This window comes from Papio anubis, chromosome 4 (assembly GCF_008728515.1).
Source record: "Papio anubis isolate 15944 chromosome 4, Panubis1.0, whole genome shotgun sequence".
Taxonomy (NCBI): Eukaryota; Metazoa; Chordata; class Mammalia; order Primates; family Cercopithecidae; genus Papio; species Papio anubis.
The window spans coordinates 105,565,084-105,592,269 of record NC_044979.1 but is presented as its reverse complement, the minus strand read 5'-3'; the positions used below and the strand labels follow the sequence as shown (position 1 = coordinate 105,592,269).

The following is a 27,186-nucleotide window of genomic DNA, read 5'->3' as shown; positions in this document are numbered from 1 at the left end:
GGAAGTCGAGGCACAGAGTGCTGGTGATGGGATATTGTATAAGTTTCTTATCATTTCTTTACCTACATCTGTCATATTGTGCTGTAAGTCCAACTCCTCTGCACAAGACCCCCATCCCTTATTAGCTACTGAAGGACATTGCTCTTGAAATTGTTTTTCTCTCTTGCATCATCAGTTTTTTCCTTTCTACTGAATTACTCCTATTGGCATACAAACACGTTATTTCTCTCTTGAATAAACAAAAGCACAAAAGAATAAAACAAACCAAAAGCAAGACCCTCTCTTGATCCCATTTCCCTTCTAGCTGTTGTCCTGTTTCTTCCTTTAAGTGCAAAACTGTTTATAAGTTGTATATATTTGCTGTCTTTACGTGTCTCTCCTTTTCTCTTGAATCAATTCCAGTTAGGTTTTTATTCTACTACACCACCAAGATTACCTTTATCAATGTCATTAATGATCTCCTTGTTGCAGGATGCTGTGGGAAGATATAGAGATAAATAGAATAATATGAAGGGAGGACACTGTGCATAATAACGAAAGCCTAGAAACGCTCAAATATCCATTAACAAACTATAGTCCTTTCATATAATGGAGCATTGTGCGTTTGTTAAAAAGAATGGGGAAATATTTTTATGCTGCTAAGCAGTAATCTCCCTGGCTTATTAAGTGAGAAAACAAGATGCAATAGAGTAAGTGTATTGTACTACTTTTTATGTAAGAAAAGGAGGAAAATAGGAGTATGTGTGTATTCAGCTTTGTTGTTAAGCGTTGTAAGGGCAATCCAAAATCATAGAGGGGACAAGGACAGAACTAAAGCCTCTTTGAATGCACCTTGTTTATAGTTTTTACCTTATCGCCATTTTTTGTTATATATAATTATAAAAAAAATAGAGAAATCTCTAAATGAAAACACAAGAATTAAAAAACGTCAGGATGGTGACACAGTTACAAGAATTATTATTTCAAGTAACTTTGAAACACTGTATTTTGCCTAGTGACCTATATCCTAAGGACAGAGAAGATCAATAAGAAATCTTAAACTTTGTTCAATATTGTTAGTAACAATCTTGTTATTGTTATTTTGAAATTACATATAGTAGGATAAAACAAATAAGTACATTTGCTAATGGCATGTATTTATTAATGTCATTAGCAAGAAAGATTTTCAGGGTGAGAAGATACAAATAAAATGAGTGAATACTATTTAATTGGAAATGTCATAGTGAACTCAGGATTTAAGTTTCTCTTTATAAAAATACATTATTTTCTAGCTCTGCTTACTGAAGAAGTAATGACAAGTAAAAATCAGTACTCGTAGCTCCTAGATTTTGGTCTTTAGATACCATTTCCCATTAAAATGAATCATGAATCCTGGAGCAATGGCTGATTCCAGGTCTGGGGCATGGAATGTGTAAGATGAACTTCTGGGGCATTTTGTGCCTGAGAGCAAGGAAGCTACTATTAGAGATGACAGAGGTCATGTTAAAATGCAGGAGCCACCTTGTAGGGACTCCTCTGGTAAAAAATGGTGCAATTTGAGGTCCCCCTTGTCAAAAGTCCTCTTGTCATACAAAAAGGAATTGGAATCTGATCAGCCCTCTAGATCTAACTACATTGTACAGGACTACAGGAACATGCTGAGCAATACCAGGAGGATACAGTTTGCCTAATCAGACTGGAAAGTTCTATGAGATGAACAATTTCTTCAACACATAAATAGCCTGGGAAAAATTTTTTAAAAATAGAAACTGTTAAAAGATTAAAAGAGGCATAACAGCCAAATTTTGTGTGTGAACCTTATTTGGATTCCGATTCAAATCATCTTTAAAAAACATTTTTCGGCAAGTGGGAAGAGTTGAACTGCACTGGATATTACATATTAAGGAATTATTTGTTGAATGTAGTAACATTATGGTTATTATAAAACTTACTGAATTTGTACAGGTGAAAAGAAATGATGTGTCGTATTGCTTTAAAATACAGTACTCAGCTGGGTACAGTGGCATATATCTGGAGTCCCAGCTATTCCAGAGGCTGAGGTGGGAGGATTACTTGAGCCCAGGAGTTCGGGGCTGTAGTGTGTACCATGATCGCACCTGTGAATAGCCACTGCACTTCAGCCTGGAAAACAGAGTGAGGCCCTGTCTCTCTCTCTCTCTCTCTCTTTTTTTTTTTTTTTTTAAAAAGATTAAAATGCAGTATTCTCTTTGAAGAAAAAAAAAAAAAGAAATGAGGGATGGATGAGACAAGAATAGCAGAATTTGGTAATTGTTGAAGCTGGGTACTTGAGAGTTCTTGAAGATGGTACCTGGGGGTTCATTTTATTCCCTCAACTGTATGTATGTTTGAGAATTTTTATAAAGGAAAAAAATTCACAAAAAGAGACCGATGTCCTTTATGCAGAGTGATGATATGACATAAAAGTATCTATCTATTAAATGTTTGGTCTGGTAAAAAAGTGATAGTTTATGATGACTGTAATACTTACTGAAGAAACTTCTTTAGGTTCCAATTGTAATAAGTACATTATAAAGATTTATAAAGCATTGCATAATTCATTTTGGGCAGAAATTAAATCATTGAGTGTATATTTAGCATTCAACTTATGGTCATATAGTTGGCCATTCAGTGCCTATAAGGATATAGGAAAAAACAAACTCAGTTTCTCTTATGCTCTCACAACACTCAATACAGAATTCTTCTGTAATGTCTGGTCACCAAAATGTGTGGGGATTTCTCTCCAACAACAAGGAGTTCTGCAGATAATTCTCCAGAGGACACCAGCTGAATGTCCTTTAATTCAGTTTACTTCTGACACTATCTACCTGGAGATAGATTCCACAGGTTGAGGGCTCAATCCCACAAGACTGCCCCCCTTCATATGTGGTCCCAAGCACAGGTTGTGGCCTGTGTTTTTGACCAGCTGTTTATAAATAGGGGTTCCCATGACCTCCTCCTAGGGTTCAATTAATTTGTTAGTGCAGCTCACGGAACTCAAGGAAACATGTTACTTACATTTGCTCACTTATAAAGGATATTATTACAAAGGATACAAATGGAAGAGAGATGCATAGCACGAGGTCTGGGAGAAAGGGCTCAGAGCTTTCATGCCCTTTCTGGGCCCATCCACTCTTGAGGAACTTCGACTCATTCTCCTATGCTGGAGCTCTCAGAACTCTCCTTTTGGGTTTTTATGGAAGCTTCGTTAGGTAGGCATGATTGATTAAATCATTGGCCGTTGGTTTATCAACTCAACCTTAAGCCACTCTCCCTTTCTGGAGGTTGGGGGTGGGGGTGGGACTGAAAGTTGCAAACTTCTAATCACTTGGTTGTTCCCCTGGCAACCAGCCCCCATCCTGAGGCAGTGTAGGGTCCCCCAGCCACCAGTTGTCTTATTAGCACACTAAAGATACTCATCTTTCTGAAGATTCCAAGGATTTTAGGAGCTATTTGGCAGAAAACAGCATGAAAACCAAATATATTTTACAATACCACAGTGCTCCTCTCTCTCTCTCTGTCTCTTTCTATATAAACAGAAACCTTTAGATATAAATAATAAACCTTTATATATATATAAAGGTTGTAAGACTTATGATTTTAAAACCTGTGCATTGTATTTGATTGTTTATATATAGGAGTTTGTACATGTGCATTTGAGGAATGGTACGCTCCAAAATGCTTCCAGGAGAAACTGGAATATGTGTAATGGTTAAGTATCTTGGAAGGATAGCTATACCTTTGGTGTGTAAGGATGCCTGAACCACAGATCTTAGTATGATAATTTCTATTATGGCTAGTTTTAATATAAGAAGACCCTTTTGTAGTAGCTATGTTGAATACAGAATCTTAAAAATTGTTATAGTTGTGGCTTGGATTTGGCATATTTAAGAATTACTGATATGGCTAGTATTTGTTTTGATAAAATGCAAAGAACATTCACCTGTTTTGCAGTTATTAAATAGGCCTTATGTGGAGTATATACAGATGCTTTAATTTTACATAATTTCATATTTTGGTTGCATATAGAGATGGCAACTGACTCTCCATGCACTTGTGTTGATTTTTCTTTAGTCTTGTGTTTTTGAAAAGCTTAACAAAGGTATTTGTGAGAGTGGTAGGAATAATAATTAGAATAGTAAGTAAATTTATAACTAAATCTAAATGGCTCTTGAATTAAAACCAATAAATTGTTCTGCACAATATTAGTAAGGAAGAAAATAAGTCATATATTATCTTAGATGAAAAATTGACAAAATAAGGCAAAATGATTCTGGTGACCTCGAAATTTTATCCTACTGTTGACTATTAATATAAGGCCAACCCCTTTCTCATTTATATAGTCTTGAAGATTTTTTAATGATAGTCATATATGCATTGCATTACAGTTGAAAAGACAGACTTCCAATTTACCTACCCCCCTACCCCGCCAGGATAGTATTAATTATCTGTACTTTATTATAGCTGCAATAGATAAATTACCATTTGCTGAACTCTTAAATGTTTTTTCTTAAGTAGAATTTGGAAAAACAAAAGTTCTTAAATTGTGTCAGTTTTCTGCTTACTTGTGCCTAAAGGGAGTTTTATTTTACCCATAATTAGGCATGTTATTCCCAGCCTTCAATTTGCATAATTAGAAAAGTTGAATTCTTTTCTTTGTCCCATTTCTTAGTTGACGAAGGATCAGAGATTGGTGTATTCGGGCAGACTGCTTCCCGATCATCTGCAGCTGAAAGACATTCTCAGAAAAGTAAGCTTTTCTATCACTATTTGATACCAGATACATTCAGAATGTGAGAGGAGATATGTTCTGAAATTGTATTCAACCAGTTCAGTTTTTAGATACTTAAAATCAATCCCTTTGGGTAGCATAACAAGTAAAGATAAATTAGAAAGTAACATGATAGTTCCTTGCTAGTTTAGGTAACGGTTCTGTATATTCATCTGATAGTTAAATCTAAAGTAGGATTATGTATTTGTGTTCAGGTATTTGTCATTTTTTGTAAGAAAATGCTATTGACGTCAGTAGTGCAGAAGTAGAATGTTCAGTAGTGGTGACGGATTTTCATTGATAACAATCTTTCCTCTAAATCTCCTTTTTGCCAGCTGCATGATATTTTTATACAAATTGCTTGAGTTGGGAGTTTAATTTCAGGAGGAAATTAACTGGTCCATCAGTTAGCAAACTTTGTGGGTGCTCAGAGCTAAAATATATTTCAATACATTTTTATATTTCAATATTTTCAATAAAATCAGCTTGAAGGCTAGTTATTTTAGTAGTAGCTTTTAGCTCATGTTCGTTTGTGGAATTTATACTTATAGAGCTTTTCAGCATTTGAAATGTTGCTTTTTGTTGGTGAGTATAGCAAAATTGAATTTCTTCTATGTTTTGCCTTAGCTCTTTGACTTAAACTGTTGTTGTAGATATTGCTTATCTAATTTAGAAGATCTGTATCTTCTCCTGTATGTTTATGATCACCTGTGGGAAACTTTAAAAAAAAAATTAGTATATTCCTTCTGCTTAGACAGTTGACATTTTAGCTTTGCCAGTGTGACTTCTTGCTGTTATTGGAATTATGTAGTTTCAGATTGCTAACATGGTGCAATACCCACTCCCTCAAAAATAGTGGATTTTGCAGCAGGTTTTTTGTCTTTTTTCTTTCTTTCTTCTTTTTTTTTTAAAGACATACATTATTACCCAAAGCCTGTAGTTTATGTTTAGGGTGCACTCTTGTGTTGCACATTCTATGAGTTTTGGCAAATATATAATGACATGTCTCCACCAGTATAGTATCATTTAGAATAGCCCTGAAAACCTCTGTGTTCTGGCTGTCCTTTTTTTTTTTTTTTCTTGTTTTTATGCTGGTGCTCAGAAATAAAATATATTTCAATATAGTCCTTTCTGCCATCTGCTCTTTGAAATACAGATATATTAATTATTTTACCCCAAGGATAGCTTAAATCTGCACATGAAGACTTTTTAAAACATTTTTGCTGCCAGAAATGGTTTCAGGCCAGACAACTTAAAATAAAAACTGCTTCAGTCAAAGAACTCTTGTGCCCCTATATAAAACATGTTGAGTAATATGTTTATATTTTAAATAGTTCTTTCAACTGTTTTTGTTAAAGTCAATGTACCCCTTTACTTTTTTCAGTTTAAATGCTGCCATTAGCTTTACCTATTTAGTCACAAAATGTTTTATGGAAACATTCCCGAGATAAATAAATTCTGTGAATTAATTGTGATTAATAATGACCTTTTGGAACTATGTTTCTAAGAATCAACATCTTATACTTGTATGCTTGTTAATATTCTGTATTAAGAAGCTAAGGGGGGCATTGAAAATTAGGAGTGTCTTCAACCTCCTTTGCCAGGCATACCTTCTGTCGTGCTGTCTCTGAAGCCTTTCTTTAGCATTCTAACCCTTAGTAACTTCTTCCTCCAAACTCCTAAAGTAATTAAGGTTGGACTTCTCAGTTTCATGCAAAAAAGACTTCTCTGTTTCTGTAATTGTGCTGTAGTGCACAAATCTACTCTCTTAATAATGTCATGAGCCTCTTTAAGGAAGGGCCTGTTATACCCTTTCTTGGATTTGCCTCCAAATTAAGCACGATTATAGGTTCGTGGTAGGCAAGTGATACATTCTTGGTTTCTAGTAACTTTGTTTCCCTTTCTCATCATTTGGGTATCTTTCTTTCTGCTCCTTTTTCTTTGTCATTCTGTTCTTTTCTTTTTTAAAAACTTGCTGACTCATCCCTCATTGTTCTCTGTCCTCCTTTATTCCTTCTTTCCTTTCCCCATCTTATTTGCTAGCTTTATGTCTAAGTATAAATAAATATGCTCATGATCTCACTAAGCTAAAATGCCAACCGTAATCGTTATTTGTAACATTTTTCTTCAGTCGTATTTGTAGGTTTATGGAAAAACATGGGATATTTACAGAATATAGTTTAAATGTATGCTTTATATCTGCGTATAGGTGTTATAGATGAAAATAGTTTTTGACTCCAAAAAGAGTAAAAAAATCACCTTGCTAAAATTAAGGCAAACGTGATTATGATGAAGTTATTTGAGTTTCTTTTATGGTTGCTAAGCCTCAAGTGATGGAAATATATAAACTGTAAAAAGTTTAAGGTGCTAGATGTTTTCATGCTGAAATGATAGATTGTGCTGATACAACTTTCACAACATTGTTTGCTTTAAGACTGCTTTGTATGCAAAATAATTTTTTAATACAGCAATTAGAGTATTTAGATCATTTTCCAAGTATGGAGAAGATATTGAATTCAAAAGGATCCCAAATAAAATGACAGATTTACCTTCAAATGGTAACAGTTTATCAGTAATAGAATGGCTAGGCTGTAAAGGGATCTAAGTTTTAAGTATTTCAGTTTAGCTACTGACTTTTTGAACTGTACATTTTGTAGTACTACCCTTTAAATGTAATCTTCTTTAATTTTAGCAAGATGAGTATCATATGGTTCATCTAGTATGTACTTCTCGGACTCCTCCCAGTTCTCCAAAATCCAGCACCAATAGAGAAAGTCGTGAAGCATTGGCATCCAGCAGCAATTCTGTGAGTTGTTTTGGGAGGAGTAAACATTGAACTTTTCTTCTTCTTTATCTTCTTCTTATTTTTTGCCTCTAAAAACTAAATGAAAAACAACAATTGGAGCTTGTGGATTTTGAGATTGCGTTTTGAACTAAAGTTAGACATTTTGTAAAGTTTACGATTTTGAAAGGTCTAATATGCAGTGTTATCCCTTGAAGTCTATTCACCATGAGTTATAATTTGCTGTATGGCAGGTCAGTAATAGGTTTCATCTTCAAAGGTTTAATTATTGGAATACTTAGAAAACGGAATTATGTTATGGTTATATAATATAAATTCTTAGGCCAATGATGTTTCAGAATATGCTAGGTATTTAAAATAGTATATTTGATTCAAGGTAGATTAAATTGTTTAAAATTTAAGTACCCTAAATCTTCTTGAAGTAGATGACTTGGTCAAGGATTTTGTTTTTTAAAAATGACTGGATTTGGGTGTACCTTCCACCTGCTTGGGGAGGTAATACTTAATGTGCTAATTTTTTTCAGACTTGGGTATTCATTCCTCCATCCTTATTTTTCCATCTGCCTGAAATTGTTTTGGAAATGTTTTGTAATAGTTGACTTTCTCAATTTAGACATTTTCTATAAATTTCAAAGACATTGTCCCCAGTCCTCTTATGTTATTTTTGATTTCCCATAAAGGCTTTCTATGACACCTTTGCAGGTAAGAGGACTGGATGAATGGAAGCTTGCTTTCAACTTCTTGAGCAGGCAGGGAACTTGTATACTGCTAAGTATGCTTTCCTTGTCAAGAATCCAGCCAAAGCTCGAAAGAGAGCACAAATGACAGGGGTGGGAACTAGTTGAAAGCTCTCTCAATAGATGCTAGTTAACTGCTGCTTTAAGAAACTAGCTTCTCCAGTTGCTGTATTTAATTAGTATTCTCTTAATGGTAAGTATTTCCTAGTACCAGCCATGGGAATTTAGCTTACATTAAACTAAATACAATATGCTTTGTCAAAACACCCAAGGGTCTTTATATGTTTCCTGCCTTGGCATGGAAAGGCACAGACATTGGCATTGGCACAGAGTTTTTTTTTGTAGTTGTCGGACGCAGTTGCATTGCTCCAATTTTTGTTCAGAAACAACCCTCTGACTTTGACTTGTCCAGTGGGTTGCTCAGCCATGATTTTGTATCTTTAGTGTGTATATTTGTTTTTTTCAGAGTGTTATGAAAGCCTGAAAAGTATCAAAGGAATGTTAAGTTGAATTCACCTTAATTTTTCATGGTTCAGAAATTTCAAGGGAGTTGAAAATGTTTTAAAGATCTAATCATAAAATAATTACCTAATAAGGTCAGAAATCATTAGTTCTAGAGAAATTAGGTTGTGCTGCCAAATGACTAGGCTTTTTTTCTAATAATTGTATTAATGAACACCATATTATGATGGCCCATTTAATGAGAAATCTTGCCGAAAAAGCAGCCTTTCCCAGTTTATGTTCCTAAGAATCCAGACTCCTTAGTAAGATATTTGATATCTATTGTGTGTGAAGTAACATTTTAAAGTAAGTTTTTGTTAGTCTTGCAAAAGACTGGTGTGGGCTGTTTTGCAAAAGACTGCTTTGGACCTTTCACATGGCAGGACTTAGCATGGGAGTCATGCAAAAAGACATCCTGTCAATAGGAAGGCAGTATGGGTAAAATACAATTTAATAAACTTGTTAAAGGAAGGATGTTAAAGTAATACTGTACCTAGCTTTTTAAAGTGGAAGAACTATAATTTATGTAAAATGTAATTGTGTTTTAAATGTACATGAAACACTTGACAAACTATTTTTAAACAAATTGGGATGGTCTTCAGGGAGTTATATTGTTTACGGTTACTGAATCCATGAGCACGAGAATAAAAAAATTTGAGCATGAGAATAAAAAAATCCCGATTAACATTTTGATCCTCATAGTTCATTTTGTAAAAAAGTAATATTTGTTGGTGATTTCTGTAAACTAATAGAATTTTAGAACTGAAAGGAATCTTGAAAATTTAGTCCAATCTCATTTTCTGTAGGAAAGTGGAGACTCTGAGAGGTTAAGTGAACCTTTAAGGTTATACTTCTTGTTAATGTCAGAGATAACACTAGATTTTAGATCTTTTGATTTCTAGCCTGTTTCTCATTACTTTAAACCAATGTGTTACCAATAGGATGTTGTACAGTACTTGGCACATAGTAACTGTTTAAATGACTCAGTAATTAGTACCATTTATTGAACACTTTATATGTGTTAGGCATCATGAAAGGAGCTTTGCATTAATTTAATCATGTGAAAAGAGCTTTTTATGCATTAACTTAATCTTCAGAATTTAATATGCTGATTTTGTGTATTATTCTGCTCCTCAGCCATTTCTAGTTGAAAAAATGGAATATTTTAATTTAATTAAGCAGTTTTGATAAGTTTTGTCTTATCAAAATTGAAGTACTTATACTGGACACAAGATTTAAAACAGTAAATTTCTGAAATTTAGTTGTTTTGTGGAGGGATTTCATGAATACATTTTTAGTAATGTGCCTGTAATTTTATGATTGTAAAGAACTAAATCTCCTTTTAAAAATTACACATTTTTGTTTGTAGAGTTCAGATCATTCAGGATCAACAACTCCATCATCTAGTCAAGAAATGTTGTCTTTAGCTGCGGGTTCTTCCTCGGAAGGATTGAGGCAGCGTACCCTTCCACAAGCACAAACTGACCAAACACAGAGTCACCAGTTTCCATATGTAATGCAAGGGTAAGTGAAATTGTGGTAGCTATGGAAAGTGATTGGGGCCCCCTAAAAATGAATTCCTTTTGATTTTTACCATAGCCTCTTTGCAGCAATTAAAGTACATTTTAAATTTATTCATATACTTGATTTTATATTTTGAGAACTAGAGGGTTAAGAAGAGCACTGCTTTTGAAACCTGACTGCACATCAGAATCATGTAGGGCAGCGCTTTCAATCTTGAATGTTTGTCCTAATCACTGGGAGACCTTGCTGAGCTTCAGGTTTATATTCAATAGGTATGATGGGGCCTGAAAATCTGCATTTCTGACAAGCTCCCAGATGATGCTGATGCTTCTGATGTTTAGACCACACTTTGAATAGCAAGGATCTATGTAACTAATTTTTTTTTTTTACTCAGTCTCATTATAGATCTACTCAATTTAGTCTTCAGGGGAATGTGGTTGAGTGAAGGTATATTTGGAAGAGTACAGATCCCAGCAATCTGTTTTTAAAAGTTTTTAAAAGTTCCACAAGTGTTTCTGATCAACTTGGTAACAGCTGTGCTAGAGTAAAACCATGATGTATTACAGAGATATGCTAACCGCTGCATGTTTTCCAGGATCTTTGTTGTATTGATAGTTTTATAAAGCAGTTTTCTTAAGAAGCTTGCCACAGTCACCCTATATTTAGCAATTACAGCAGGCCCTTTGGGTTAGGCACTTCTAGAGGAAATGCAGCCACAGGTAAAGCAGATCAGAGAGTAGGATCTTGGAGAACATGGTTTGGACCAGGGTTGTATCGAAAGCAGACTGTTTTACTGGGGTATTATTGTTTGTCATTTTTGAGCTAAAGGAAGCTTGAGTAACAGGTAGTGATAATTTCTGTGTTGCATATCAATCCATGGGGCTGCAGTGTGTGTCACTGGTCTGGATCCATGATGATGGAGCAGGAAATGAGAATATGGCTAGGACCTCAGAATTGTAATGTAGGTGATGTAGCCAAGGAGTAGCTATTGACTGCTGTGCTAATAAACAGGATAGCATAAACACTCAGGTACTTTTTAGTTAGAACTTTTAACTTAATTCAGTTATTAATATAGAAAAACAAAGCTGAATATATAGCAAATAGAAGAGAACTAATTTGTCTAAGATTTCTTGAATGTGAAGCCTTTTCTTTCAAAATAAGTGTTTAGATGAGGCTGGTTGTAGACTTTCATAAAGTACCTGTGAAACTATTTTTGTTTTCAGAAAGTAATTACTATTAATATAAACCAAGATTTATTTGTAAAAAGCAGTGTTCTCAGGGTTTATATTATGGAACAGTAGCTTAAAATACTTCCTATCTTATGACAGTAATTCATTTCCTTTCTTTTTTACAGAGTAAGTTCCTCTCAGTTTTTATAGAGTGATTTTACTTACTTTATTTGGTGGTAGTGGTGGAAGGTGGGATTATAAATAAGCCTGGAAGAGTATATAGTGCCACGTTAATAGTGGTTATCTCTGGATAAAATTTTTAACTCTTTCTCATACTTGTAGTGAATATATTTTGTAATAAACAAATCAAGCTTATAAGATTACAGGTCTTCAGAATAAGACCATAGATACATTGGTAAAAGATTAATAATTTCTCTAAACTAGGCTATTGATAAAATTAATAAACATAAAAGACAAAAGCATTCAGCTCTTCGAAATATATTAAGCAGATTAGAAAAATCTGAAATAGTGTTTATTTTGCCAAAAGTGAATGTTAAAGTACTGAACAACAAAGATATTTGAGGTTCACTTAGGGAATCTATTACTAGATGAATAATATTTTATTTTAAATAATGAAGGCAGTATCGCCTAATGATTGTACAGATTCTCAAGCCAGCCTGTCTGGGTTTGAATCTTGTGAATCTGGGTCTGAATTTAGTGACTAGTTTGGGCAAGTCTCTTCTCTACTGTGCTTCAGTTTTCTCATTATTTGAGGGATAATGGAACTCTTACAGGATTTCTATGTGGTTTAAAAGTTAGTGTATATAAAGTGATTAAAACAGTAACTGGCACGTAGTGATGTATTAGCAATTACTTATAAATTCTTTCATCCTCATAAGTGAATGTTATACATTCAGCAAACAAATTTATAAGCATCTCTGTGTATGGTACACTAAAACAGTCGAATGAATGCTTGTGTTAGGTGCCAGAAAATAAGGCTTTATATTTGGAGAGAGTATTTTGTGATTTATGAAGCAATTGATGTGACAGTTCAGTAATTAGGTTATTCAGTTCAACAATGAACATGATTTAACTTATTCTCATAGTTGTCATTTTGTACTAATGAAGACTTTATACTTGTCTTTAAGTAAATTTTATTTAACATAGTCTTAGCCTTAAAATGTGCAAGAGCAGTAATTGAGTGACCTTGAAGAATTCGCTATCAAAATAAAAAAGCTCTGCTCTTTATTTTCAAACTTCAGTATAGCTTATATTTAGCTAGTCTGCATGTGTTGTTTACCACCATGTAGGTTAGTATTCTCAATATTTAGTGAGTGTATTAAAACTGAAAATTGCTCATTTCTGGTCCCTGCTTCCTGAGGTTTTGAATCACTAGTTTTGAGATGGCGTTCAGAAGTCTGCCAATCTAACAATATCCTGGGAACCTCACTTTGGGAAATCCTGATGTAGTTGATTGTTTGCCTACCTAGCTCTTGAGAAAACATGAGAAGGACAAAGCAATACATCACCTACCACACTGTCTGTTCATTTACAAAGTTCCATTTATAAGTCTTGACGGTTTTTAGACTCAGTCTGTTGTGCTGTTTATTTACTCTAACAATTACTGGCTGGTTTATAAAACACCCAGTTTTGTACATTCAGTTTTTCCTGCTGAAATATTAACAGCCTTGTTTTATAACAAATCTGAAAAGCTACTTATTGTACCCATCTATATTGTCTGTTTTGTTAGAATTTATTTTTAAAATTGTTATTCGCACATATTTATGGAGTTCATGTGATGATCATTACACATGCATAGAATGTGTAATGATGATTAAGTCAGGGCATTTATGGTATCCATCATCTGGAGTATTTATCATTTCTGTGTGTTGGTAACATTTCACATCTGCCCTTCTAGCTGTTTTGAAATTTACAACATTGTTGCTAACTGTAGTCAGCCTACTCTGCTATATTTATACCCATTAACCAACTTCTCATCTTCCCTTCATCACCTCACCCCCACCACTCCCAGCACCCTTCCTAGTCCCTTGTGTCTATCAGTCTACTCTCTACCTCCATGAGATGAATTTATTTAGCTTCCATATATGAGTGAGAATATGAAATATTTGTTTTTCTGGCCTAGGTTATTTCACATAACATAGTGACCTCCAGTGCCATTTGTGTTGCTGCAAATGACAGGATTTCATTCTCTTTTATGGTGAAATAGTATTCTATTGTGTATATGTAGCACATTTTATTTATCCATTTGCCCATTAATGAGCACTTAGATTGATTCCATCTTTGCTATTCTAAACAGTGCTGTAGTAAACATGGGAGTGCAGGTATCTTTGACATACTTTTCCTTTGGATAAATAGCCAGCCAGTAGTGGGATTGCTGGATCATATGGCAGTTTTATGTGTAGTATTTTTTTTTTTTTTTTTTTGAGAGAAAGTCTTGCTCTGTTGCCCAGGCTGTAGTGCAGCAGTATGATCATACTCCTGGGCTCAAGCAGTTCTCCCACTTCGGCCTCCCAAAGTACTGGAATTACAGGTATGAGCTACCACACCCAAACTGTGTTTAGTTTTTTGATAAATCTCCATACTGTTTTTCCATAGTGGCTGTACTAATTTACATTCCCACCAACAGTGTATGAGGTCCTTTTTCTCCCCATCCTAGCCAGCATCTATTGTTTTTTGTCTTTTTAATAATAGCCATTCTAACAGGGGTAAAATTAAATTTCATTGTGGTTTTGATTTGCATTTCCCTACTGAGTCATGTTGAGCATTTTTTTTCAGATACCTGTTGGCCATTGTATGTCTTCCTTGAGAAATAGCTATTCATGTCCTTTGCCTACTTTTTAATGGGATTATTTGTTTTATTAACTGTAAGAAAAGTTGTATGAGTTCTTTATATATTCTACATATTAGTTCCTTGTCAGCTGAATAGTTTGCAGGTATTTTCACCCATTCAGCAGTTGCCTCTTCACTCTGTTGATTGCTTCCTTTGCTATGCTTTTATGCTTTTTAGTTTAATATAGTTTCATTTGTCTAGTTTTGTTTCTGTCATCTGTGTTCTAGATGTCTTAGCCATAAAATCTTTGATGAGACCTATATCCTGAAGTGTTTCCCCTGTTTTCTTTCAGTAGTTTCATATTTCAGGTCTTAAGTTTAAGTCTTTAATCTGTCTTGAGTTGAATTTTTTATATGGTGAGAGAAAGGAGTTCAGTTTTATTCTTTTGCATATGGCTAGCCAATTTTTCCAGCACCATTTATCAAAGGGAGGGTGTTCTTTCCCCACTGTATGTTCTTGACACCTTTGTTGAAAATCGGTTGGCTTTTTGAGAAACATTTAGAAAAAAGAAAAAAGGAACTACATGGATTTATTTCTGGCTTCTCTGTTATGTTCCTTTGGTCTTCTGTGTCTATTTTTATACCAATACCATGCTATTTTGGTTACTATAGCCTTGTAATATATTTTCAAGCCGAATAGTGTGGTGCCTCCAGCTTTGTTCTTTTGTTCAGGATTACTTTCACTGTTCAGGCTCCTTTTTTGTTCTTTATGAATTTTAGGATTTTTTTTCTAATTCTGTGAAAAATGACATTGGTATTTTCATTGAATTTATAGATTGCTTTGAGCAATATGGTAATTTTAGTGATAGGAGCTCTTCTGATTCATGAGCATAGGGTGTCTTTCCATTTGCTTATATCCTCTTCAATTTCTTTCATTAGTGTTTTATAGTTTTCCTTATAGATGTCTTTAACCTACTTGGTTAAATTTATTCCTAAGTATTTTATTGTATTTTTTTTTTTTTGTAGCTATTGTAAGTGGGATTGTCTTCTCGATTTTTTTTCTTTCTTTCTTTTTTTATTTTTATTTTTTCGAGATGAAGTTTTGCTCTTGTTGCCCAGTCTGGAGTGCAGTGGCACAATCTCAGCTCACTGCAACCTCTCTCTCTCTGGTTCAAGCAATTCTCCTGCCTCAGCCTCCCAAGTAAGTGGGATTACAGGTGTCTGCCATCGTGCTGGGCTAATTTTTTGTATTTTTAGTAGAGATGGAGTTTCACCATTATGACCAGGCTGGTCTCGATCTCCTGACTTCAGGTGATCTGCCTGCCTTGGCCTCCCAAAGTGCCAGGATTTACAGGCGTGAACCACCACACCCGGCTCGATTTCTTTCTTAACTAGTTTGTTTTTGGTGTGTAGAAATGTTACTGATTTTTGTATTTTGATTTTGTGTCCTGTAACTTTCCAAATCTAAGAGTTTATTGGTGGAGTCTTTATCTACAAAGAGGGATGGTTTGACTTCCTTTTTTCCAATTGGGCTGCGTTTTCTTACTTTCTCTGGCCTGATGGCTCTGGCTAGGACTCCCAGTACTGTGTTGAAAAAGACTGGTGAAAGTGGGGATCTTTGTCTTTTTCCAGCTCTTAGAGAAAAGGCTTTCAGATTTATTTATTCAGTATGATGTTAGCTGTGGGTTTGTTATATATGGTCTTTTTTATGTTGAGATGTTCTGTCTATGCCTAGGTTTGTTGAGAGCTTTTATTATGAAGGGATGTTGAGATGATCATATGGTTTTAGTCCTTCATTCTGTTAATGTGATGTATCATGTTTATTGATTTGCATATATTGAATCATTCTTGCATCCCTGGGGTAAATCCCATTTGATTATGATGTATTCCCTTTTTGATGTGCTGTTGGATTTGGTTTGCTGTATTTTGTTGAGAATTTTTGTGTCTGTGTTCATGGCTGACCTGTAGTTTTTTGTTGTTTTTGTTGTGTCCTTCTCTGGTTTTAGTATCAGGGTAATGCCTTGTAGAATTCCCTCCTCTTCAGTGTTTTGGAATGGTTTGAGGAGAATTGGTGTTAGTTCTTCTTTATAAGATTGGTCAAAGCTGGGCACAGTGGCTTATGCCTGTAATCTCAGCACATTGGGAGGCTGAGGTGGGTGGATCGCTTGAGGCCAGAAGTTTTGAGACCAGCCTTGCCAACATTGTGAAACCCTGTCTCTACTAATGCAAAAATTAGCTGGGCGTCATGGTGCATGCCTATAATCCCAGCTACTCGGGAGGCTGAGGCAGGAGAATCGCTTGAACCCAGGAGGTGGAGATTGCAGTGAGCTGAGATTGTGTCACTGCACTTCAGCCTGGGCAACAGAATGAGACTCTGTCTCAAATAAATAAATAAATAAATAAATACATACATACATACATACATAATAACCACAAAAATTAGCTGGGCATGGTGGTGTATGCCTGTAATCCCAGCTGTTCAGGTAGCTGAAGCATGAGAATCACTTGGACCCAGGAGGTGGAGGTTGCAGTCAGCCAAGATTGCGCCACTGCACTCCAGCTTGGGCAACAGAGCATGACTCTGTCTTAAAACAAAAAACAAACAAACAAAAAAACAGTTTTGCTCAAATTTGGCAGTGAAGCCATCCAATCCTGGGCTTTTCTTTGTTGGGAGATTTTCTTTTTATTATTACTGATTCAATCTCATTACTCATTATTAGTCTGTTCAGGTTTTTCTGTTTCTTCCTGATTCAATCTTGGCAGGCTGTGTGTGTCTAAGAATTTATCCATTTTCTCTAGATTTTCTAGTGTATTAGTGTGCAGTTGTACATAATAGCTTGATTATTTCTCTTTTGTATTTCTGTGGTATCAATTGTAATGTTTCATTTTTCGTATCTGACTTTATTTATATGGGTCTTTTTGTTTTCTTGGTTACCTAGATAGTGGTTTATTGATTTTATCTTTTAAAAAAACCAAGTTTTTATTTTGTTGATCTTTTGTATTTTTTTTCAGTCTATCCTGATTTTTATTATTTCTTTCCCTCTACTAATTTTGGGTTAGGTTGTTCTTGCTTTTCTAGTTCTTTGAGGTGTATTGTTGGATTGTTTATTTGAAATCTTTTCTACTTTTTTGGTGTGAGCATTTATTACTATAAACATCTCTCTTTGTCGTATTCCATAGGTTTTGGTATATTGTTTTTTGACTTTCATTTGTTTCAAGAACTTTTTGTTGTTTTAGAGATGGTCTCACTTTGTTGACCAGGCTGGAGTGTGGTGGTGTGATCCTAGCTCACTGCAGAACTCCTGGGCTGAAACAATCCTTCCGCCTCAGCTTCCTGAGTAGCTGGGATTACAGGCACATGCCACTACACACCACAAACATTTTTTATCTCCTCCTTAATTTCTTCCTTGGCCCAATGGTCATTTAGGAGCATATTGTTTAATTTTAATGTATTTTGTACAGTTTCCAAAGTTTCTCTTGTTACTGATTTCTAGTGTTATTCCATTGTGGTCATAAAAGATACTTGATATGATTTTGATTTTTAAAAATTTGTTGAGACTTGTTTTGTGGCCTAACATACGGTCTGTTCTGGAGAATGGTCCATGGGCTGATGAGAAGAGTGTATTCTGTGGCTGTTGGATGAAATGTTCTGTAAATGTCTGTTATACCCATTTGGTCTAAAGTGCAGTTTGAATCCAGTGTTTCTTTGTTAATTTTTTGTCTAAATGATCTGTGTAATGCTGAGAGTCAGGTGTTGATGTCCTTAGCACTTATTGTATTGGATTCTGTCCCTCCCTTTAGGTCTGATCATGTTTTCTTGATAGAGCTGAGTGCTCTGTTGTTGGGTTCATATATGTTTAGAATTGTTACATCTTTTTGTTGAATTGATCCCTTTATCATTATATAATGACCTTCTTTGTTGTTACTGTTTTTAAATTAAAGTCTGTTTTATCTGTTATAAAGATAGATGTTCTTGTTTGCTTTTGATTTTTGTTCACTTAGAATATCTTTTTGCATCCCTTACTTTCAGTCTGTGTCTTTACAGATGAGATGAATTTCTTGTAGGCAGCATATGGTTGGATCATTTTAAAAAATTCTTCAGCCCCTCTGTATCTTTTAAGTGGAAAGTTTAATTCATTTATATTCAGAATTATTATTGATATGACAGGGCTTATTCCTGTCATTTTAGTAATTGATTTCTGGTTTTTGTGTAGCATTTATTCCTTTCTTTCTCTAATATTGTTTTTCATTGTAGTTGGTGGTTTTCTGTAGTGATGACATTTAAATTATTTCTCTTTTTTATTTGTGTATTTGCTCTACCAGTGGGTTTTATATTTTGATGTATTTCCTTCCAGGTATAGGGCTCCCTTGATTATTTCTTGGAGGGCCGGCCTAGTGGTGATGGGTTCCTTCAGCTTTTACTTGTCTGGGAAAGACTTTATTTCTCCTTCATTTATGAATGATAACTTTGCTGGGAATAGTATCCTTGGCAGAGAGTTTCCTTCTTTTCCTTCCTTTTCTCCCTTCTCTGCTTTCCCTTCCCCTCCCTCCTTCTCTTCCCTCTCTTCCTCCCTCCCTCTCCTTCCTTTTCTTTCTTTCCTTCCTGCCTTTCTTTCCTTTTTTCCTTTCTTTTTCTTTCTTTCTTTCTTCACTTCAAATATATCTGCTTATTCTCTCCTGGCCTGTAAGGTTACTGCTGAGAAATCTGCTGGTAGTCTGCTGGGGGTTCTAAGCATTAAGTGACTGGATGCTCTTCTCTTGTTATTTTTAGAATTCTCTCTTTGACTTTGACAGTTTTACTATAATGTGCTGTGGAGAAGACCTTTTTGAATTGTATCTATTTGAGGATTGTTGGGTGAGGTGTCAGAGCCCTGGCACCAGGAAGTGGTCAACTCACAGGTTGGTTAAAAGAATTTACTGACAACAGTACAGGTTTGAAAAAGGAAACTTTATTAGAAAGGAAGGATGCTGCAAAATGGTGCAGCGGGGTGCCTCAGTGAGAGGACTGAGCGCACCGTGGTGGATTTTCCTTAGGAGCATTTATAGACTTTAAGACAGTAGCTTAGGGTTGTAAAATTAGTTTCAGCATGGCATTCCAGAGATGTATAGAAATTTTAGTTACTTATAAAAATTGAAAGAAGCCTGGAATCAGATGCTGACTTTAGATACTAGGGAGGTTTGATTACCTCTAAATTCCCCAGATAAGGAGTCTTGCCTCTGGATGGCCTGTTTGATGGTCACCAGATAGTCTTTGCTCCCTTCTAAATTGCTCAGATAAGAAGTTTTTATCTCCAGGCCTGTTCAGTGGTCACCAGGTGATTTTCACTCCTCAGGTACTTTTTAATGATATCAGTGTCTTTGGTAAATTTCTCATTTATATCCTGAATTGTTTTTCAGATTTTTAAATATTGTTTATCTGAATTCTCTTGTATTGTGCTTCTTTAATATCATTATTCTGAATTCATTTTCTGGATTTCACAATTTTATTTTCACTGGAATCAATTGCTGGAGAATTACGTTCTTTTGGAAATGTCATATCTCCTTGCTTTTTCATGTTTCTTCTATCCTTATGTTGATATTTGTGCATGTGGTATAACAGTCCCTTCTTCAGTTTTTTGAATTTGCTTTTGTAGGGGGGGCACATTTTCCTAAAGATGTGTCTATGCTGTTGTTTGGTAGGCCACTTTGGCTTTGATTCTGTATATATACCATAGTATAGTCTCTGTATGAATTTTGTCAGGAACAGTGTCAGTAGTGTCTGATTTCCTCAGTGTCTCAGGGTGCAGTTTTTAGTGGAGGCTGTGGTGAAGTTTTGCTGGGGACAGGGGTGTCAGGTGGGCCAATCTTTAGGTCCTAGCGATGGCAGTGGTAGGCTGAGTATGCCTGTCCTTAGGCCACAGTGTGGCATACGCTGACACCAGTGTGAGATGGTCCAGGTGGGCCAATTCTTGGGGGGCCTCCAGCCAGTTTGTTTGGATGCCATCAGTGACAGTGGTGAGCTGGGCAGTTTGGCATGTCGTCAGGCCCCTAGGCAGTGGATATGCCATGGATTATGGCAGTAGAAGGTGGGACAAACCTCTGGCTCCCAAGCGGTCTATAGTGGTGTTGGTGATGATTGCAATGGGTTGGATGGGCCAGTTCCCAAGCCCACAGATAGTGCATGCACATGGGTGTCTGCTGTGGTAATAGTGGCAGGTTGGGTCCTCAGGCCTCTGGGAGGAGTACTCAGGTGCCAACAGTTGCGGATGGGGTAATCCACAGGCCCCTGGATGGCACGCTTAGCCACTGGAGGTGGGTGGAACTGGGCCAAGCTGGCTTGACTTCAGGCCCCCTGTTGGTTTGTGCAGCTGCTGGTTCTGGTAGGCGAGGATGGCATGATCCCCAGACTTCCAGCACAGTGCTCGGGAGATGTACTGTAGCCTGTTACTGGGAGGGCTGGCTTGCTTTCAGTGACAACAGTCATAAATTGGTGGGGGGTACACTTTGGTATCAGATGGCAGCTGCAAGTTTGTAGCCTGTCCTCAGGGTACGTGTAAATGCTCAGTAGCACCATTCACGGGTATGGGGTTGCTGACAATGTCTTGCACTTTGGCCCAAGATACATCAGTTAGCAGCACCACCTGGGAGTGCACAGGGGATCTCAGTGAGGCTCCAGGGATGTGAGATTCAGGGGTTCTTGGGCCCTAGGGCAGGATGCAGCCCGATGGGGGTTGGACTCTGAAAATGATACCTTGCTGTAGCTATTTAGGACTTAGGAGGTGTGTGGGACCCATTGTGAACTCCTCTTGAGCAGCGCCTTCGCGTGGTCTCCTGTTAGTCTCGGGGCCGTGTGTGTTAAGGGTCTCTCTTGTGGCTAGGATTACAGGAGTCTGCAGTGGGAATGTAGACTGCTGGGGGTCCCCACTTAACCTTTCCCTGCCCTGGGGAGCCTTTCCAGCCTCCCAGCCCATCCAGTGCAGCAGGCTGCCTTGCTTCTCTCTCCTTCCTTGCCTTAGGTGTTTCCTGTCACTTCTCTATTGAATTCCAGCTTTCTGGTGATCTACTGGAAGTGTAATTATCTACTCAGTATTTTTGTTCTTTTTTGTGGAGGAAGTGAGTATCAGATGCCTCTAGTTAGCCATCTTGAAGCCCCTCTTAGAATCCCTATTGTCTGAATTTTTAAAAGTAAAAATTTCTTATAGCCTAACACTCAGAAATAACCGTATAGACCCAAAATAAAATTCTCAAGTCCCCCAGCCATCTGTGTGGATCTCTCCTCTTAGCCCAGGCACTCCAGAGTGAACCTGAAAAACTGGTTCAGGCCATGATGGGAAGGGAGGGTTGGACATCCCTCATTATACCCTCTTCCCTTTTGGAATTCAGGAAAAGCTGACCAACATTTAACATCAACACAGACCTTAAGTCTAATAAGAAACATTTACAATCTATTCTCTCTGAAGACTGCTACCTGGAGCTTCATCTATATGATAAAACTTTGGTCTCTACAACCCCTTATCATAACTCAGACATTCCTTTCTATTGATAATAATTCTTTCACCCAATTGCCAATAATACTTTTTAAAAATATACCTATAACCTAGAAGCCCCTGCTTTGAGTTATCCTGCCTTTCTGGACCGAACCAATGTATATTTCACATGTATTTGATGTGTCATGTCACCCTAAAATGTATAAAACTAGGGTATCCCCTGACCACCTTGGGCACGTGTTCTCAGGATCTCCTGAGGGCTATGTCACAGACCATCAGTCACTCCTATTTGGCTCAGAATAAATCTCTTCAAATATTTCACAACATTTGACACTTTTTGTTGACAACCATTACTAACATTTTAGTAACTATCCTTCTAAATGCTTTTCTACGTATACTTTTAAAATAGAAACATCATACTGTTTATTTTGTTTTGTAAACTTAAAAAAAAAGTAATATAGCTTGGACATATTTCCAGGTCAAATATAAATCCACAACTTTTTTTTTTTTTTTTTTTTTTTTTTTGCTGGGATGGAGTCTCGCTCTGTCACCCAGGCTGGAGTGCAGTGACAAGATCTCAGCTCACTGCAAGCTCCGCCTCCCGGGTTCATGCCATTCTCCTGCCTCAGCCTCCTGAGTAGCTGGGACTACAGGCACCCGCCACCACGCCCGATTAATTTTTTGTGTTTTTAGTAGAGATGGGGTTTCACCGTGTTAGCCAGGATGGTCTTGATCTCCTGACCTCGTGATCCGCCCATCTCGGCCTCCCAAAGTGCTGGGATTACAGGCATGAGCCACTGCACCTGGCCGTAAATCTACAACATTTAAAGTCTGTATGATTTTTCTTTATGTAGATTTACTAATTTGTTCACACATATATTGATGGAGAATGTATTAGTTTTGCTGCATGATAACCTCAGAATCTCAGTGGCTTACAATACATTTTATTTTTCTTGCTCACAGATCTTTTAGTCACTGGTACAGCTCTTCCTTGGGTTGTAGATTGAGTTCAGATCTGTTTCAAGTTTCTCATTCTCTGTAGATCAGTCATTTCCTAGCACACATTCTTCTTATGGCAAATGACAGGAAAACAAGAGGGCAAGCTAATGTCTGAGCACATTTGAAGTCTTCTGCCTGTCACATTTACTAATACTACATTGGCCAAAGCAATCACGTGACCACTCTCAACAGCTCAGCTGCGTTTAGAGGGGGAAGTATTGCAAAATTACATCCGGTGCTGTGCTGGTAAATGCTTACCAGCTGGCTTTGGGGGGTGAGGGAAATAAAGCACTAGATTTGTAGCATTTGCTGATTTCTATGGTGTAAATACTCCCATCATGGCTCAGCAGTGTGCTGTTATGAGCTAGATGAGCCAGCGTAAACCAGTTTTGCCACTGTGTGGCAGATAGTATGCATGTATAATCCTGTTATAGAAGACTGAAGAATTGGGGCAATCTTTTACCATAAACATTTGGGTCAGTCTTTTTTCCCAAGAAATATTACCATAATCAGCATTCTTAAATATGTGTGCTTACATATTAGCAGTTATTATTTTAGGATAAATTGTGAGAAGGGGAATTCCTGAGTGTTCTGCTACTGTGAACTTAGGCAAGCTGCATAACCTTTAAGTCTTCTTAAGTGTTCAAAGTGTTCTTAAGACTTTTTGAAGCCCTTAAAGACTTTTGCAAAATTGCAGTAAAGTTGTACTAGTTTACTTTCTCAGTAATGTTAAAGATCCTGAGTATCTTTACTTGTACAGATATGTACTTGCTAAAGTGATAAGTTGGAATGTCCATGTTTTAATCTGAGACATGATAAAGAGGCATTCTTTATGTTTTATTTGTGAGTTTCTTATTTGTTGGTGTGGTGGTATCTTTAAAAATTCATTTACCACACTTTATCCAAAAGGATATTAATAACTAATACTTACTGAGCATTAGTAGAAGTTAGGCATTGTATTAAGCACCTATATGTGCCTGCCTTCACCATATTTTATACAAACTCTGGTCTCAGCACTGTTATCTGCTGCTTATGGATGAGGAGAATGAGACTTAAAGGTTATGCAGCTTGCCTAAGTTCACAGTAGCAGAACTAGAATTCAAATCCATTTTTAACTTGGAGGTCTATATTCTTAACAGCATTGCCGAAGTGACTATTTTGTCTATCATTTGTTTCACTATTTTTTCCTAGGTTATCATTTGTATTTTAACTTTATTCGTAATGGTGGTGTCCCACCTCCAACCACAATTCAAAACTTTTTTCTTGTCAGATCTACCAGTCAGATTTTAAGTATTAGTGACTGTGTGAGCAAATCTATTTGCATGAAGACCCTGTGACTTCATTCAGTAAATATTTACTTTAGAATCTGCTTTGTGCTAGGCACTCAGGAGAGGAAAATGAATTCTGTAGTTTCTCACTGGAAGTAGGTCAGATAGGCAAATGAATTACCATCTGCTGATGGGCTGTCATGGCCTTGAAAAAAATGCTGGGGGAGCCTGGAGGAGGGAGGACTATCTCTGCTTGGAGGAGTTGAAAGGGCTTCAGAGGTGATAACGTTTGAGCTGTCTTTAAGGGTGTTAATAGGGAGAACAAAGCAAGTGCAGAGTCTTGAAAAGGAGGCTTCTGGGAACACAGTGGGATTCCATGAGGTTGCTGCTTGATCGCTTGTATGGAGTGGTGGGGGAAGCAAGGATAATTTGACGAGTTTCCTATGAAAGTTTGTTCCTGAAGTTTCCAGTTCCTTTAATCTCCTCTCCTCTGTAATTTTAACTTTTTAAAACCTACAAAGAGTGTCTTTTGGTATAGCTTTCAAGTATATAATTGCGAATAACAGTCTTTCTACTTCTTGTTTATTCTTTATAATTTCTATAGTACTCCACCAGTTTTATGGGTTTCAGTGAATTTGCCTTGCTCCTTTTTTTGTGTTTAGTTATTATCCTACAGTGCTAACTAGTATAGCCTATCTGAAAAGAAAAAAAAAAAGCTGTCAGAACTTCTGCCACCAGCTGTGATTTCCTCCAGCTTGTTTATTTCAGCTATTTCCTCACTGTGACTTTCCTAGGGGCAGAGGGAGAAACCAGGTTATCATCTTACTTTTCCTTGCATAAAGAATATGACATTTTCTATGGGGACAGGCATATTACACATTCCAAATAGTTATTTTCCCCATGTTTCTGCTATTTTATTTTGCTTTTTGCCAAAAAAGAAGACAATTAATTTAACATTTTGTGTTTTCTTCCAGTATCCTTTCCTTGTTTCTTTCTTTTTCTTTTCTTAAATAGATGGGGTCTCGCTCTGTCGCCTAGGCTGGAGTGTGGTGGTGCCATCATAGCTCACTGCAGCCTTGAGCTTCTGGGCTCAAGTGATCCTCCCGCCTCAGCTTCCTGAGTAGCTGGGACTACAGACATGTGCCACCATGCCCAGCTAATTGAAATTTTTTTTTTTAGAGATAGGGTCTTGTTATGTTGCTTAGGCTGGTCTCAAACTTCTGGCTTCAAGCAGTCCTCCCATCTCAGCCTCCCAAGTAGCTAGGATTATAGGCTTGAACCACTATGCCCAGCTCAGTATCCTTTACTTTGTAAATGTTTTTATTTAATATAGTTGAAATTTTTACTGTGTTGGTAACCTTACATGTTTTCATTTAATGTTGAATAATTAAGTTGAATTTACAAATTACTAGATTAAATAGTTGCTTATAATCAGTATTTTATTTTCAATATTTTCGTAATGCTCATATGAAGTTGTTCAATACATATTTATTGTGGTAGATGCTAGAGATATAGTAATAATGTATAAAGCCCATTCTCTGTTCTTAGGAACACAGAGACTGGTCAGAGAGACAGTAGATTATTTTTTAAATAGGTAATTTATTTTTAAAATTATTTTCTAAGAGGTAATATATGTGATGAGTAGTACCATCTTCAAAACAAAACGAAACAAAAGTATGTAAGAGTTTCATTTCTATGTCTTATACCACTTGCCCTCCTTAGAGGCAACCATTATTAGCTGTTTCCCCTGTATTATTCTAGAGATAAAATGTGCTTACACAAGTATATGTGTATGTGCGTGCATGTGTACGTGTGTTTATTTTAACACATAATAGCATACTTTCTATATAAGAAGTCCTCACTTAACATCATGATAGGGTCTTGGAAACTGCAACTTTAAGTGAAACAATATTAGCAAAACCAACTTTTTTTTCATTAATGTTATAACAAAATGACATTATTCAAGGACCTGTTATACATTGTTTTGTTTAAAGTCACAGTTTCTAAGAACCTACTGACAATGAAAGTGAGGACTTACTGTACACACTAGCCAATATCTTGTTTTTTCACTAAGTATATTAACAACTGCACCACATTAATACACAAGAGCTGTACCATTCTTTGTTTATATAATATATATTTTTTAGTTTTTATTTTAATTTTGTTAGAGATGGGGTCTCACTGTGTTGCCCAGACTTCCATGAACTCCCAGGCTCAAGCAGTCCTCCTGCCTCAGCCTCCTGAGTAGCTGTGACCACAGGGTAGCCCAGCTGTCTCATTCCTTATTAATTGCACAGCATTCTATTATACAGATTACTATACTTTAATGAACCAGTCCTTGCTGATGGATATTTAAGTTAAACAGTCAGTATTTTTATATACTGCTTTTTTATTTTTAAAGACTTTATTATACTTTTTAAACATTCACAAAGTACAGAAGATACTGTAATGAACCCCAGTGTACCTAATACCTAACTTCAACAATCAACAAACTACCATTGTTCATCTAATTCCTCTTCTGTTTCCTTTTTTATCCTTGGGCTGGAGTTTAAAACAAAACCTAGACCTTATAATTATATCTTTAAACAGTGTGTATTTGTAACAGATATGGTAGCTATGGGCTTTAAAAAAATCTTAATCACAATACCATTAGAAAACTCAACAAAATTAAAAAATCTTCAATATCATCTAGTATTCAGTTTGTGTTCAGATTGAATCAGTATTTGAAGAGAGTGGCATGGTGTATTTGGTTGATGTTTCTTTTTTGTTGTTGTTGTTGAGACAGAGCCTCGCTATGTCCCCCAGGTTAGAGTGCAGGCGTGCGATCTTGGCTCACTGGAACCTCTGCCTCCTGGGTTCAAGTTATTCTCCTATCTCAGCCTCCTGAGTAGCTGGGACTACAGGCACACATCTCCACGCTGGCTAATTTTTGTATTTTTAGTAGAGATGGGATTTCACCATGTTGGCCAGGCTGGTCTCAAACTCCTGACCTCAAGCGATCCACCTGCCTCAGGCTCCCAAAGTTCTGGGATTACAGGCATGAGCCACTGCGCCTGGCAGGTTGATGTTTCTTAAAGCTTTTCTAATCTAATTCCCCTTCCTTTCTTTTCTTACTTCATACTCTTTCTATAGTTGTTCTGTGTTATTTTCCACAGTGGTCT

At 36.5% G+C, this 27,186-nt stretch overlaps 1 protein-coding gene across 3 annotated transcripts in view; it reads left to right on the top strand.

Moving 5' to 3' along the window:
* The window catches only part of HERPUD2 (HERPUD family member 2), a 54,710-nt gene that overhangs the window by 15,135 nt on the left and 12,389 nt on the right, over nt 1-27,186 (top strand). For 2 of the 3 annotated variants that reach the window (XM_009203113.4, XM_031665356.1), the window contains 3 exons: nt 4,670-4,747; nt 7,461-7,574; nt 10,179-10,333. In XM_009203113.4, coding sequence (XP_009201377.1) covers nt 4,670-4,747; nt 7,461-7,574; nt 10,179-10,333 — 347 coding nt within the window. The remainder of the gene's footprint in view (nt 1-4,669; nt 4,748-7,460; nt 7,575-10,178; nt 10,334-27,186) is intronic. The other variant, XM_021935900.2, reaches the window with a different exon arrangement.